Below are 17,200 nucleotides of genomic sequence, written 5' to 3' on the forward strand. Positions count from 1 at the left end.
TCCATTGGATATTGCCCATTGTAACGTATTGGCTCGGTGTCTTGCCTGGCTAATCTTGTCGCTTCATCATATGGTCCGAATTGTTCCGAAAAGTAGGCCTGAGGTACCCGACGTCTTCGTGGTGCCGTTTCCTCTTCGTAAATTTCGAAACGTACCTGTAGCATCGCAGGTGGTCAGCTATCGTGTAACCTCTTCCCCGCCTGTGATTGTATTTGTGTGAAATCTTCCTTCATTCCTTGTGAAACTTCATGCCTTTCTGGTGTAGTTATTGAGTCGGAAGTTGTTACAGATTCAGAGCTTGTACGATCTTGATCACTTCGCTCTTGTATAGTTCGTAACAGTTCTTCTCTGAGTTTTTCGAACTGATTCTTCGTTTTTGCTTCTGTTGTCAAGATGCGACTATCGCACCTCTTGAGAATCGCTATTATGATGCGTTCTTGCAACTTTTGTGTTAGCAGAAGAGCCAACACTGTGTTACGAGTGGAGGCTGAAATGCACGCGTTTTAGCTCACGCAGGCTGGCGTGAGGACGGAAGAACTATACTGACGTGAGGTCTGGAACATGACAAGGAATGAGAATTCAGAAAGCGGACGTAATTAGTTTGATACTTAACTTTAATCTATTAACGATGAACGTCGCTCTTGGCGGTACATGATTCACAATATTATCTGTTCAGAATACATTCTTGATGATAGTCATTATAGTAACTGAATAGGGCGCCTTGCTAGGTCGTAACAAATGACGTAGCTGAAGGCTGTGCTAAACTGTCGTCTCTGCAAATGAGAGCGTCTGTAGACAGTGAACCACCGCTAGCAAAGTCGGCTGTACAACTGGGGCGAGTGCTAGGGAGTCTCTCTAGACTAGACTTGCCGGGTGGCGGCGCTCGGTATGCAATAACTGATAGTGGCGACACGCGGGTCCGACGTATACTACCGGACCGCGGCCGATTTAAAGGCTACCACCTAGCAAGTGTGGTGTCTGGCGGTGACACCACAGCAACACACTATCTTCAACTATTTGTCACGCAGTGCCTGCTGCTTGGCGTGTAATTGCATTAACCTGTTTGGTTATCTTTACAATTTCACCGTGACTATTGTCACGTAATGCTTTGTTGTCATCACGTAATGTTTTGAAGTCGTCAAATATTGTTTTAATTTCACCCTGAGTGTCGTCATGCAACGTTTTTATTTCGGTCTGGGAGCCATCCCGCAATGTCAGCTCATCTACTTGGACCTTGTCAATAGCTGTTCTTAATTGTGTGTTACCTCCTCAGTGTGACGTAATTGTTCTTTGACCTCTGTGTTTTGTTTTCCAATTCCATGCAGTAGTTTCGTTGTTTTTGCATTCTGGTCACCTATCTGTTACAATTGTTTCACTGTTCCCGCACTCTGCTCACTTTGCTCATGTATCTGTTGTTGCAGTTGTTTCGTCTGCTGTTTTACCGCTCTGTTTTGTATCGTTATGGTGCTCGTTAATTGCTGGAGAATTTCCAGCGCGCTTTGTTCTGCGTTTACATTCTTGTGTCTGTCTGCAACTGACTGGAGTGAATCATGCGTTGACAAATTTAGACGTGCATTGTCTGTACTCGGTTCTGAGGGAGGTCTTATTACATGCACTATGGGTTCTACGTATTCAAGACGTTCCCCATCTTCTTGCACCTCTGCAGTATGTTGGTCGCCGTTTACTGCACCTTCTTGCTCGATACTTACATCGTTCGGCACCCGCTGTTCTATCCCTCGCGGCGTTGTGTCGTCTGTTGTGCTGTCTTGAGGTTCCTGTACGTTATCTTACTGGGTGTCAATCTCAATTTGATCAAGCTCTCCTTCTGCAATTGCTAATCTCTCTGACTCCCGTCTTTGCAGTTTTAACTGGCGAGCCGTACTTCAGGTAATCATGCGAGCATACGAACTTACTCGCTTCATAAAATTTTTACCTTCATCTTTCTCTACTGTTCCTAGTTCGCTTGACAGAATAACAAGACTGTACGACCGTCACTTACACAGAACCAACTTATCAACACTGCGTCAGCCATTTGTGCACTTGCAAGAAAATGTAAAAAACTAACAATGCTATTACTACTATGGGGATACTGTGCACATCTCTCAGTGCATTGCACGTCTCTATCTCCCTATTGACTTGTCTGTAGCCACTGATATTTACCATTGGTTGATACAACACAAAAAAATTATTACGACATTTTTTAAAGGATATTTTTCTGTCCTACTACTTACATACGGTCAACGACCTTACCATGGTGTTTTACCATCCTGGTAGGGTCACCATTGTCTAAAATCTGTGACACTGATTCTGATCTACCTTTCTACTGCAGCTGTGCAAGGATGCTCTGTGAGTGTTTTAAAAATTTGTGTTGAACGTATGGTCTGCAAGGTAGGAAGATAAAAGCAGAGTTCAGAAGAGTGCATTAATATAGACAGTGATGCAATCAGTCAATGATCCCAATGTCAGTTCCACTACACCCCCTGTAAAGGAAACGTTATCACTAACAGAAATTTGTGTATGGGTTCTATATGCTAGCAAAAATAAAAATCTTACATTTTCGTCATTAAGGTTTATGTTTTTCTTCTAAGTCTGACTTTATGACATATCAGTCATTATTGTAACGCGTACAGGATGGTAAAATAGTGATATTGGGAGTTCACAACTGTGAAGCGAAATTCCTAACTATTTTAAGGTTCTTTAATATCAAGATGATTGATGACCGTGTCTGGGGTCGATAAAATACAGACAGATTAATTATAATTGCAGCCAGAGATATCAATTAAGCGAAAAAGAAACAATGACAATAACCAAATAATGGATGGGGGTCGATAAAGAACAATCAAAAAGAAGTAGATAATTCAAACAATTAAGTAACTTCAGAGTATAAAGTAATCTACAGTGGCTGAATAATTCTTTTCATTAAATCGGATATCTCGTGTTTCTGCTTCAATTAAGCCCAAAAGTCGTGTATCTGTTTAACTACAGGTCACGGAAAAAATAGGAGAGAGGCAACAGCGGTTCTGAATGACAATTGAATATCACTTGCTGGCGTAGCACGAGTGCACGTGTTTACCTTTCGACGACTGTTTATATCCCTCCGTATGAGCCCTAATTTCTCATAACTTATATTTCAGCTCCTTCGTGGTCAGCTTCAAATGGCGGATCTCTAAATTTTCTCAATACTGTTCCTCGGAAAGAATGTCGCCTTCCCTCCGGGGATTATCATTTGAGTTCCTAACAACTGTGTGTTGTTCGAACCTACTAGCAACAAATCTACTTCGATATCTTCCTTTACTCCTACATGGTACTGTTCCCAAACACTCGAGCACCACTCAAGCGTAGGTCGCACTACCGTCCTATATGACGTCTCCTTTACAGATGTAGAATTCTCTCAATAAACCGAAGTCGACCATTCGCCTTTCCTATCACAATCCTCACATGCTCATTCCATTTCATATCGCTATGAACGTTGAGCTCAGGTATTTAAACGACACGACTGTGTCATGCAGGGCATTACTAATGCTGTATTCGAACATGACGAGTTTGTTTTTCCTACTCATCTGCATTAATTTACGTTCTACACTTGGAGCTAACTGCTATTCATCACACCAAGTATAAATTTTGTCCGAGTCATCTTGTGTAATCCAACAGTCAATCATCTTCAACACCTTACCATACACCACAGCATCATCAACAAACAACCTCAAAATACTACCCACTCTGTCCGCCAAATAATTTATGCATATAGAGAACGTGGTCCTATTCACACTTCCCTGGGGCACTATGACAAAACAGTCCTGTATCTTAGTTGGACATTTCACGAAGAGAACTGCAGTTGGACTGCATCCTTTTTTTTTTTTTAACATCAATGCATAAAAAGCAATTGTTTCTTAAAAGCGATATTGTAACGACACTGTACCTTAGTTAGTAAAATGAGGATACTAAATAATTTCGTAGGAGAACTAGAGTTTATTATTTCATATTTACAAAAAATAGATAGGTGTACAGTCTGGAGTAGAGAAAAATATTGCAGTTTCCCTGCTGTAGCAACCAGAAATGACAGCAACAGAATGTAGGCGTCACGGCAGCTGCTTCTTCAAATACTGGTGGTGGTGCGTGTTGGGAGGGCTGGTGATCACCTCGTCTGCTGCTTGAGCACCCGCCGCAGGATCTTGCCAGATGGGTTTTTCGGTATGGCGTCGATAAAATGCACACCACCCGCTAGCTTCTTGTAGTCTGCGACCTGAAAATCAAAGACATCGCAATGAGACGCCAGCCGTTTTCAGTCCTAGGATCTGTGCTGAGAAAAAGGTGATCGGATTAGGATTTTCGTATTCCCTCTTATACCGAGCCACCATTTTACAGTTACATTTATTACTGCGTTGCTGACCAATTAAATAAAGATCATAGTTATACATATACCTGCATATAATGGATGTGTGTGTGTACGTTAGTGAGTGAGTGAAAGATAGAGAGAGCGAGAGAGAGAGAGAGAGAGAGTGAGTGAGATAGAGAGAGAGAGAGAGAGAGAGAGAGAATGAGTACGTGAAGATGCATGTGATGAGTAAATGACCAAAGATATAAGTGTGTAAGTGAGTGAGTTAAGATCTGAGTGAGTGAGAGAGGATGTGTGTGAATGAATGAGTGAGTATGGATGTCACTGAGAAACTGTGTAAGTGAGTGTGCATGTGTGAGAGTGATGATGTTAGTGAGTGAGGATGTGTGTTTGTGTGTGTGTGTGTGTGTGTGTGTGTGTGTGTGTGTGTGTGTGTGTGTGTGTGAGAGAGAGAGAGAGAGAGAGAGAGAGAGAGAGAGAGAAAGGGGGGGGGGGGAGAGAGAGAGAGAGAGAGAGAGAGAGAGAGAGTGAGACTATATACGCCGCTGACCATTAAAACTGTAAAACCATGAAGGAAGGAAGCAACAAACAGCAAAGTCTACTACAATCGTGGATATTCAAATGATCCCCATTTCAGAGCAACTGCACAGAGTAGATAGGAGTAACGTCCTCCACATTTAAAAAATGAGGAAATACACTCGACGACAAAAAAAAAATAACCTGCAGCATAAAGGAGTTACGGAAATTAGCTACAAATTGATATTCATACAGGTATCAACAGAAAACGTAAGATTGGTAGCCAGTGGACGAATGTGTAACGCCGCGTTGCAGTGTCAGCACACAGCTGTTGAGAACGGTAAACAGGGGATATGTCGATACCAGGGCGCAAAATCCTTGCGAATTTCATAGCATGTGCTCAGTTGGATAGTAACTATGCCTTGCATGCAGCCACCTGAGCTGTCACAATTTGAGAGAGGATGTGTCGTTGAGCTCAAAGAAGCCGGGGAGTAATCGGTGTATCGCTCGACATTGAATAGGAGCTACGTCACCATTCGAATATGTTGATAGGAATGGGTGAACCATGGTCGAACAGAGAGCATCGAGAAGGAGGCGGTCGACCTAATATGACGTAAGGACTGTTCAGTAGTCACAGAGCCACTCAGAGTCCCGGATTCATCAGTATCATCGATCCGACGTGCAACTGGTAAACTGAATGACCACAAGGATCATTAATAGGCGGCACACTGAAATGGGGCTAAGCTCGCGATGCCGCTCGCACTGACTACCATTGACGTCTGAACAGCTGGCCGGGGTGGCCGATCGGTTCTAGACGCTACAGTTTGGAACCTCGTGACCGCTACGGTCGCAGGTTCGAATCCTGCCTCGGGCATGGATGTGTGTGATGTCCTTAGGCAAGTTAGGCTTAAGTAGTTCTAAGTTCTAGGGGACTGATAACCTCAGAAGTTAAGTCTCATAGTACTCATAGCCATTTGAACCAACGTCTGAACATCAACAAGCGCGTTTGCAGTGCTGCCGGGAACATTCGGCCTGGAGTCTCGTTGACTGGAGTAGAACTGTGTTCAGTAATGGGTCCCACTTCGAACTGAGACCCGATAACCAACAAAAATGTGTCTGGAGATGCCCCCAGAAACATGTATGTCGCCCGCGATGCGGCCCGACAACCAGGTATGAGTGATGGCTTGGCGTGACATTTCATTTCATAGCACGACCCACTTAGTTGCCATCCGCCGCACCCTTACAGCACAGCGGCAAGCCATCCCGGGATTCATTTCAACACGATAATGTCCGTCCGTCCACACATTGCGGGAATTTCTGCTTCTTGCCTTAGTGCTTGCAAAAGACTACCTTGACCGGCAAGGTCGTCGGATCTCCCCGCAGCTGAGAATATTTGCAGCATTATGTTCAGGACTATGTGAGCACCAGTGTGACAGAATATCCAGTCAATGCCAAGCTGAACAACTGCTTATCTAAGGCCAGAGATGGACAACTCGTTATTGACTTGCTCAATTTGTGAAGCCCTTACTCATGAATAACTCATGAAATTTTTCTGAAATTGTAATCATTTGTTTGTCTGTACATGTACGTCACATCTATCGATTTGTCTGCATACCTACAGCCACGTCACATACCTTGGGTCGCAAAATGGGTTTGTTTATAGCTAGCGAACAATCTACGGCGCTACAACGCAATGTACTGTGGAGACCTCACGCCCCACGTGTTGAGCAATTCGGCGGTACGTCCACCCGGCCTCCCGCATGCCCACTATACGCCCTCGCTCAAAGTCCGTCAACTGCACATACGGTTCACGTCCACGCTGTCGCGGCATGCTACCAGTGTTAAAGACTGCGATGGAGCTCCGTATGCCACGGCAAACTGGCTGACACTGACGGCGGCGGTGCACAAATGCTGCGCAGCTAGCGCCATTCGACGGCCAACACCGCGGTTCCTGGTGTGTCCGCTGTGCCGTGCGTGTGATCATTGCTTGTACAGCCCTCTCGCAGTGTCCGGAGCAAGTATGGTGGGTCTGACACACCGGTGTCCATGTGTTCTTTTTTCCATTTCCAGGAGTGTATAATGATTGTACCACCCAGACTGGTTGAAATTTGCATATGCCACTTTGGCATAACGTAGTGAGTGAGACATCTGAGGACATGAATGTAGTGTCCGTTTACTTACTTTTTGATTACAAAGCTGTACTCTCAGCAAGCGAGGTGATGCCCACCGTCTTTTTCGAGCATCCTGGGTCCGATTCTCATCGAATTCCCTGAGCACGGAAAAATCGTTTCGAATAATGTGTACTGTGAGGCTCAGCTGCCTACACAAGTCCATCAAGAGCAAACGACCTGGGCTGCTCACAAAGGGAGTGATTGTGATCCACGAGAATGCACGTCCTCATGTCTCCGACGGCACTCAAAGAGTAATGGCCAAGTTAAATTGGGAGAAGCTTGTGTATCCGCCCTACGGCCCAAACATGTCACCCTGCAACTTGGTCAGCTAAAAAACCACTTCTCAAAGGGAAGCGCCTTAACTTGGAAGATTTGGAACACCGTGGATGATTCGCTTCTATTACATCCACTGGAATTCTGGGAACAGGGAATCCTTTGGCTCGGGTAACAGTGGCATAGTTGTGCGTAGGCTTCTGATTACTTTTGACTAAAGGCTACAATTATACCCACAATGTTTCGTACCTTTTCTTTTGAACGCCCCTCATACGTATGTAAGTTACTAAGACAATGTTTCGTACTGCAATCAGTAGGGATCGTAACCACACACTGGCATTTATCTCGCGGACGCAGCTTGTTTCCTGACCTTTGTTTACTGGAAAGCTGTTGTGTTTGTCAACGTCACACGTGTCAGGTTTTATTGTTAAACTATGACTGCAGTGGCCGCCCACTTCAGACGTCGTAGCGCCTACTGCACCGGCATCCCGCTTCACGGCCAACCAACACGGGATGCCTGCATCACAGGGCGTATATTCACCAGGGAAACCTACAGGGTGATCAAAAAGTCAACATAAATTTGAAAACTTAATTAACCACGGAATAATGTAGATAGATGGGTAAAAATTGACCACACATGCTTGCAACGACAGGGGTTTTTATTAGAACCGAAAAAAAACAAAGTTCACAAAATGTCCGACAGATGGCACAGGACAGCAAAGCTGCGACTGTGACGGGTGAGAGGTACGCCGATATGTTACAGAATCGCATCATCCCAGCCTGGCTGATAAACACCTGCTGGAACGTACGATGTTTATGCAGGATGGCGCTCCACCCCATATTGCTACAAGCATTAAAGATCTCTTGCTCGCATTGTTTGGTGATGATCGTGTGCTCAGCCGCCACTTTCGTCATGCTTCACCTCCCAGGTTCTCAGACCTCAGTCCGTGCGATTATTGGCCTTGGGATTACCTGAAGTCGCAAGTGGATCGTGATCGACTGACATCTCTAGGAATTCTGAAAGACAACATCCGACGCCAATGCCTCACCATAGCTCTGGACATGCTTTACAGTGCTGTTCACAACATTATTACTCGACTACAGCTATTGTTGAGGAATGATGGTGGACATATTGAGTATTTACTGTAAAGAACATCATCTTTGCTTTGTCTTACTTTGTTACGCTAATTATTGCTATTCTGATCAGATGAAGCGCCATCTGTCAAACATTTTTTCAATTTTATATTTTTTTGGCTCTAATAAAACCCCATGTCATACCAAGCATTTGTGTCAATTTGTACCTCTCTATTCTGTGATTTATTCAGATTTCAAATTTATACTGAGTTTTTGATCACCCGGTATGTCGTCTGTGTTGTCAACACAAATATTTATCAGCGGCCACAACACAACACCGGGGCTCCACCAACGGCCACCAGGGACCGCTACCCGTTTCAGAGCCTGCGAGGTCGCAGCTAGCCCAGGAACGCGATCGGAAATAGTTCCGGCAGATACGTCCGCCAAACGGGCGTTATAGGGTGGCGAACTGCCGGAAAAGGGCAGTTCGACGCATCGCTTGAAAGTATACAAGTGTCCACTCTGGCAGCCATGGCCGGATGCCTCTCCCAGCTGGTCGCTTTCTTGCAGGGTATAGTCAACGAACATCTTGACGTTGTAGAATTGTTTGATAGTGATCGCTCCCGTGAAGACTCGGGTCTTTTCTATTCTTGTTTGCTATTTTATATTGGTTCAAATGGCTCTGAGCACTATGGGACTCAACTGCTGTGGTCATCAGTCCCCTAGAAATTACAACTACTTAAATCTAACTAACCTAAGGACATCACACACAACCATGCCCGAGGCAGGATTCGAACCTGCGACCGTAGCAGTCGCACGGTTCTGGACTGCGCGCCTAGAACCGCGAGACCACCGCGGCCGGCTACTTTATATTGGTGAGCCGGCCGGCGTGGCCGAGCGGTTCTAGGCGCTTCAGTTTGGAACCGCGCAACCGCTACGGTCGCAGGTTCGAATCCTGCCTCGGGCATGGATGTGTGTGATGTCCTTAGGTTAGTTAGGTTTAAGTAGCTCTAAGTTCTAGGGGACTGATGACCTCAGCAGTTAAGTCCCAAAGAGCTCATAGCCATTTGAACCATTTTTATATTGGTGACAGTCCGTAGCTGGGATCGAACCTGTTGTTCTTTTGGAGATTGTGTTAGTTTTTCGTTTTTGGTGAGTCCAATAAATTGTTTTCCGACGTGTTTCCCGCATTTCTATTCTGCTAGCGGAGATACTTCAGTGATGTCTCCTGTATCTATGATAACAGAATTTATATAATTTTTGTGCATAAATAAATAACCAATCTCGTTTGGCTAACTGCTTGGTGCAAATATTTTCCTCCGACGCTGTTTCAGTGACGTTTCCGTTTCTGCTGGTGCTGTCATCAGTAACCAAATCCAGATCCTCTTTACGAAAAGCGTGAACTACCGAAGAGGGTACTTATTTTTAAGCCATCAATTAATTTATTGTGCTACTTTATTATTAGCGTCATGGCATTTAGGTGAATAAGTTGCAACTGCACTTCACAGCAACACGAAGCTTCACCAGAGCTCGCTGTTGATAAATAAACAGTGTACTGACACAGATTTCGCTCCCTAGCCTGCCGAAGCGCCTTCTTCCTTCCGCACTGCATCGTCGACAATGACATCCGAACAGTGTGGTTACATCGCCGACAACGTGGTAGAATCGCCGACAATGGCATCCGAACGATTCCAGGAAGTAGTGTTTATTCCGTCTCCTAGAGTGCTCTTGTTTACAACAGTGTGTTTTACATCTACATTTATACTCAGCACGCCACCCAACGGTGTGTGGCGGATGGCACTTAACGTGCCACTGTCATTACCTCCCTTTCCTGTTCGAGTCACTTATGGTTGCGGGAAGAACGACTGCCGGAAAGCCTCCGAGGGCGCTCGAATCTCTCTAATTTTACACTCGTGATCTCCACGGGAGGTATAAGTAGGGGGAAGCAATATATTCGATACCTCATCCAGAAACGCATCCTCTCGAAACCTGGATAGCAAGCTACACCGCGATGCAGAGCGCCTCTCTTGCAGAGTCTGTCACTTGAGTTTGCTAAACATTTCCGTAACGCTATCACGCTTACCAAATAACCCTGAGACGAAACGCGCCGCTCTTCTTTGGATCTTCTCTATCTACTGCGTCAACCCGATCTGGTACGGATCCCATACTGATGAGAAATACTCAAGTATAGGTCGAACGAGTGTTTTGTAAGCCACCTCCTTTGTCGATGGACTACATTTTCTAAGGACTCTCCCAATGGATCTCAGACTGGTACCTGCCTTACCAACAATTAATTTTATGTGATAATTCCACTTGTATTCCACGGAACTTGTGCCATATTCGTTCGTCCAGTACTTTTGTGATGTTAATGTTACTATTGTCTTGCCCTCCCGGTTGGCCGTGCGGTCTAACGCACGGCTTTCCGGGCGGGAAGGAGCGCCTGGTCCCCGGCACGAATCCGCCCGGCGAATTTGTATCGACGTCCGTTTAACCGGCCAGTCTGTGGACGGTTTTTAGACGGTTTTCCATCTGCTTCGGCGAATGGGTGCTGGTTCCCCTTATTACGCCTCAGTTACACTATGTCAGCGACTGCTGTGCAAACAAGTTCTTGGCGTACGCGTACACCACCACTACTCTACTTCGCAAACATAGGGTTTACACTCGTCTGGTGTGAGACGTTCCTTGGGCGGGGGGGAGGGGGGGGGGGAGGGGCCGAACCCAGGGTTCGGAGTGGGGCGACGGAGGGGTGAAGTGGACTGCGGTAGTCGTCGTGGGGTTGCGGACCACTGCGGCTGCGGCGGGGACGGAGCCTCTCCGTCGTTTCTAGGTCCCCGGTAAACATACAATACAGTACAATACAATTGTCTTCACAACGCCGAACGCCATGGTCCTACCAGGGGGAAAAGGAAATGCACCTAACGTCTGGGAGGGGGGTGGAGGCACCAAATGATATATCACTTCTGCGGAAAATGGTCTCGAAACGACCCTGCAGAGGGGAGGTCGTCAACACTTATTTTGGGAGGAGACACCACCTGTAACTCAAACGATACGAGGGTCGGTCAAAAAGTAATGCCTCCCATTTTTTTTCTACTTAAAAAAATTAAGTTAAGTGAAAAATTTGAATTTGGCGCCATTCCTCAAACCTTCTTCTGCAATCCACTGCAGTAGTAACTTTCTGTGTCAACAGGTGGCAGCACAGCAGAAGTTTGTAAGATGGCCGACATCGATGTTCGTTTGAGACAGCGTTGTGTGATTGAATTCTTGAATGCAGAAGGTGAAACGCCCATACGCATTCATGAAAGACTGCAGAAGGTGTATGGTGTTGTGACAGTGGATGTCAGCAGTGTTAGACGATGGGTTCGTCGTTGTAAGGAAGCTGAAGGGCAAACACCGTTGACTGACGAAAAGCGGAGCGGCAGGCCGGTGAGTGCAGTGACTCCACACAACATTCAGCAAGTTGATGACATCATTCGTGGTGACCGTCGGGTGACTGCAGATGAAGTGTGTCGCATTATTTCTCTTAGTAAAGGCAGTGTGATCACGATTATTAAACAATTGGGGTACTCAAAAGTTTGTGCACGGTGGGTTCCAAGAATGTTAACCGATCAGAATAAAGAGGCAAGGAAAACAATAGCCTCCCAAGACTTGCAGCGCTTCCGTTTGGAGGGAGATGAGTTTCTGAAAAAAATTGTGACCGGGGACGAAACATGGGTGCATTTTTTTGAACCCGAATCAAAGAGGCAGTCAATGGAGTGGCGTCACACAAGCTCGCCGAGGAAGAAAAAATTCAAAACTGTGCGATCGGCAGGGAAAGTTATGGCAACAGTTTTCTGGGATACAGAGGGTGTGATTCTGGTTGATTTTTTGGAGCAGGGATGCACAATAAATTCTGTTCAATACGTCACAACCCTCAAAAAACTTAAAGCACGTCTTCAGCGAGTTCGCCCAACAAAATCAATGGCAGAGCTGTGATTTTTACCGTGCTGGGATACATGCCCTTGTTCAAAGATGGACCAAAACTGTAGAGATGGGCGGAGATTACATTGAAAAATGACAAAATGATCCTCAATGTTGTGGTTTTCAACCTATGTAATTGCATTTAAATTTCCTGACAATTAAACGTAGAAAAAAAAGGAGGCATTACTTTTTGACTGACCCTCGTACTTTATCTGTGCCTGGTGGCAACAAGAACAACTTGTTTTGGTCTTGGCGGAGACATTACTGGGGTAAAAATTGTAGAGGCAGACCAAACCTTGACAACAGCGAGCAGTTTGAAATGGATGTAAGTGGCAGCACTCGTGCCGTGTACGGGACAGGCCAGTGGGGAGAGCTGTACAGAGCAGTCTCCAGGCTTAAGACAGCGGGGCCTACCTTGGCATCAACAAACTTGGCGACGTCCTGCGGCGTGACCACCTGCTGGGCCTTCTTCTTGAGCACCACGTAGGCCCGGGGAACCTCGCCGCTCCTCTCGTCAGGCACGCCCACCACTGCCGCCTCCTCGACGGCAGGATGGCTGCGCAGGATCTCCTCCAGTTCCGCCGGCGGCACCTGTAGCATCCATCAATACTGTACAGCACACCTCCCTCAGGTACAAATACGAGGGTTGCCCATTAACTATTGTACCGCATTTTTTTTTTCTCAGCCGAAAACAATGTTTGGAAAGCGAAAAGTTACGTCTGTATTATAATACTGGACATTAAAATTGCTACACCACGAAGAGGACGTGCTACAGATTCTAAATTTAATCGACAGGAAGAAGATGCTGTGATTGGCAAATGATTATCTTTTCAGAGCATTCACACGAGGTTGCCGCCGGTGGTGACACCTACAACGTGCTGACATGAGGAAAGTTTCCAACCGATTTCTCATACACAAACAGCAGTTAATAGATGTTGCCTAATGAAACATTGTTGTGATGCCTCTTGTAAGGAGGAGAAATGCGTACCATCACGTTTCCGACTTTGATAAAGGTCGGATTGTAGCCTATCGCGATTGCGGTTTATCGTAACGTGACATTGCTGCTCGCGTTGGTCGAGATCCAGTGACTTTTAGCAGAATATCGAATCTGTGGGTTTAAGAGGGTAGTACAGAACGCCGTGTTCGATCCCAACGGCCTCGTATCACTAGCAGTCGAGATAACAGGCATCTTATCCGCATGGCTGTAACAGATCGTGCAGCCACGTCTCGATCCCTGAGTGAACAGATGGGGACGTTTGCGAGACAACAACCATCTGAACGAATAGTTTGAAGACGTTTGCAGCAGTATGGACTATCAGCTCGGACAACATGGCTGCGGTTACTCTTGACGTTGCATCACAGACAGGAGCGCGTGCGATGGTGTACTCAACGACGAACCTGGATGCACGAATGGCAAAGCGCCATTTTTTTCGGATGAATCCAGGTTCTGTTTACAGCATCATGATGGTCGCATCCGTGTTTGGTGACATCGCGGTGAACGCACATTGGAAGCGTGTGTTCGTCATCGCCATACTGGCATATCACCCGGTGTGATGGTATGGGTTGCCATTGGTTACACGTCTCGGTCACTTCGCATTGACGGCACTTTGAACAGTGGACGTTACATTTCAGATGTGTTACCACCCCTTGGCTCTACCCTTCATTCGATCCCTGCGATACTCTAAATTTCAACAAGATAATGCACGAGCGCATGTTGCAGGTCCTGTACGGGCCTTTCTGGATGCAGAAAATGTTCGACTGCTGCCCTGGCCAGCACATTCTCCAGATCTCTCACCAACTGAAAACGTCTGGTCAATGGTGGACCAGCAACTGGCTCGTCACAATACGCCAGTGACTATTCTTGATGAACTGTGGTATCGTGTTGAAGCTGCATGGAAAGCTGTACCTGTGCATGCCATCCAAGCTCTGTTTGACTCAATGCCCAGGCGTATCAAGTCCGTTATTAAGGCCAGAGGTGGTTGTTCTGGGTACTGATTTCTCAGGATCTATGCACCCAAATTGCGTGAAAATGTAATTACATGTCAGCTCTAGTATGACATGCCTATAGGGACGCGTGGCCATACCGACTGCAGTCGCACGGCCGGCTACTTTACATTTCTTTGGCTGTGAGTCCATGGCGCGATTGAAGTGGTCCCACAGACTCTCGCTTGGTTTATATCGATGAAGTTTGGTGACCAGCGGAGTATAGTAAATTAATCCTGGGCCTCTTCAAATGACGCAGGTACGTTCCGAGCTGTGTTACATTTTCATGCTGGAAGTGTGGTAGGTCCGCGGTTGATTTCTATCTACATAAATGATTTTTTGGATAGGGTGGATAGCGATGTGCGGCTTTTTGCTGATGATGCTATGGTGTACTGGAAGGTGTCGTCGTTGAGTGACTGTAGGAGGATACAAGATGACTTGGATAGGATTTGTGATTGGTGTAAAGAATCGCAGCTAACTCTAAATATAGGTAAGTGTAAATTAATGATAAGATAGGACTCGTACAGAGGCATAGAGGTAGTCATTTTCCCCTCGTTCTGTTTGGGAGTGGAACAGGGAGAGAGGATGCTAGTTGTGGTACGAGGTACCCTCCGCCACGCACCGTATGGTGGATTGCGGAGTATGTATGTAGATGGAAATGTAGAAGAATTGCTGCCCAACTTGGTATTCCACAAACACGAGTGATACGCCCTTTCATGGGCAGAGTGTACAACATATGCATGAAGGAGATGCTGCCGCCCGGCAAGAGTTATGTCAATGGATCATTACTAATGAGCCATTAATTCCACCTATTCTGTTCACTGATGAGTTAACACTTACCCGCAACGGAATCAACAACACGCCCAACCCTCATGTATGGGCAAATGAAAATGTGCACGCTACTGTGGAAAAGAATTTTCAACGTCGTTTCTGAGTCCACGTGTGATGCGGTATTATTGATGACCAACTCATCGGTCCAGTTGTTTTACATTGTCTTACTGAGAGACGGTATCTTGAGTTTCTTCGAAATGTGTTACCAGAATATCCGGAGGACGTCCCTTTGGCAGCACAGGGTCGTAATGTAATTTCAGCATAACGGAGCTCCTACAAATTCCGCATCTCAACACGACGTATCCTGGTCAGTGGATCGGTCGCTGTGGAGTCATTGCTTGGACACCGAGGTCACCCGGTCTTACCCCAGTGGATTACTGTTCGTGGGGGTGGCTGAAGACCGACGTCTACAAACCCAGAGTGGACACGAGAGAGGACCTTCTCGCTCGTATTTTACATGCTTGTGCCCAGGTAAAGGAATCCGAAACTGAGCTCCGATCGGCGACACAATACCTGTCTGCAAGGTCAGCAACATGCATTGAAGCTGACGGCAGACTGCTGGAACTTGTTCTTTGAGGAAACGTACACAATTAAACAAACCATAACATAACAGTATCTTAATTTACCGTCGCCTGCGCCTTTCCCATTCCTAGCTGTTTTCATTGGTTTACCCGCAGACGGTTAAGAAAAGGGCGTTTGTTTATCAGAAGTTTTTTGTTCAGAATCACCAGTATTATCGCCCGTCAAAGCATGTACCTCTCCTCTTGACTCACCCTGTATGTTACGTTGCAGAAAACGTTCTTAAAAGCTGCCCGACCTTTCACAATAGAGCAAATACTCGCTACTGGGTTTAATTTCGGGTGATAAGGAGGAAGGCGTAAAGCAACGTGAATCTTATCGAAGGAATACTCGATGTTCCTTGGCTTGGTTCTTCGAACAGGCCCGTACAGAACAGGTTTCAGCATGTCATCCAAGAATGGGACACGTTCCTTTGTCATCCACTTACTGATATCATCCTTAATTCAATTAGACGTTGGAACTTTGTTTATATTAGCGTTGTGATAAGCAACATTGTCGAAGATTAATACAGAGTTAGGTTTTAAATTGGGAATTACCTTTTCTGTCGACCACTTTTCACAGTTTTGTTGGTTCAAGTGGCAGTGGTAATTTCCGATTCCTTGATTTCACTTCCACAAGACAAACGCATTAGCAATAAGGCCATTTGCACCACCTGCACGAATTATTATTAGGCGTTGTCCTTTGATACTGGTTTGAGGAGACCGTGGCTCGTATTGTCGTCCCAAGATTTCCCACTTACATGTGATGATAACATGAAAATGTCATCAACGTAAACAATGTCTGCCGCGCCGGAGTGGCCGCGCGGTTTAAGGCGCCATGTCACGGACTGCGCGGCCGGAGGTTCGAGTCCTCCCTCGGACACGGGTGTGTGTGTTGTTCTTAGCATAAGTTAACTTCAGTAGTGTGTAAGTCTAGGGATCGATGACCTAAGAAGTTTGTTCCCTTAGGAATTCACACTTTTGAACATTTTGTTGAAACAATGTTTTCCGCCCTAATTTTTTTAATTGCTTCAAATACGCACTTATTTTTTCTCGTATGTCATTTATCTCTAAAAATATGAGCCTGCTTGATTTTTTTTTTTCAGCGAAAAACCAAATTACACCAGTGCTGCTACTTTGAAAACATACAGCTTCTATCAACTTTTGTTTCATCCTTTTCACTGTAAGCACCCATTTTTCGGTCAAATAAAAATTGTAATAAGTTTTTCTAACAATGGCCTCATCAAATATATCTATATTAATAACATGAATACAACCTATTAACGTTCTACAATAATATTTATTAGTTCGTTATGAACCGGCTTCTTAGGCCATCGTCAGATAACTTAATGTTGAACAGATAGTCCCCATAACTTCAATGACAAGTCATAACTGTACAAAGAATGGTGTACAAAGATATCTGAAATTTTTACAGCTATGAATCTCACTGAAATTGTGTGGACTATCTGTTCAACATTAAGTTATTTGACGACGGCCTAAGA

General features: G+C 45.6%; 1 protein-coding gene across 6 annotated transcripts in view; it reads right to left on the reverse strand.

Annotated features, from left to right (window-relative positions):
• Positions 1-3,949: 3,949 nt before the first annotated feature.
• Positions 3,950-17,200, reverse strand: part of LOC126291873 (uncharacterized) — a 234,174-nt gene continuing 220,923 nt past the window's right edge. For all 6 annotated transcript variants that reach the window (XM_049985594.1, XM_049985596.1, XM_049985593.1 and 3 more), the window contains exons 10-11: positions 12,742-12,918; positions 3,950-4,243 (exon numbers count right to left, since the gene is read on the reverse strand). In XM_049985594.1, coding sequence (XP_049841551.1) covers positions 4,136-4,243; positions 12,742-12,918 — 285 coding nt within the window. In that variant the 3' untranslated portion in view covers positions 3,950-4,135. The remainder of the gene's footprint in view (positions 4,244-12,741; positions 12,919-17,200) is intronic.

This window comes from Schistocerca gregaria, chromosome 9 (assembly GCF_023897955.1).
Source record: "Schistocerca gregaria isolate iqSchGreg1 chromosome 9, iqSchGreg1.2, whole genome shotgun sequence".
NCBI classification, from domain to species: Eukaryota; Metazoa; Arthropoda; class Insecta; order Orthoptera; family Acrididae; genus Schistocerca; species Schistocerca gregaria.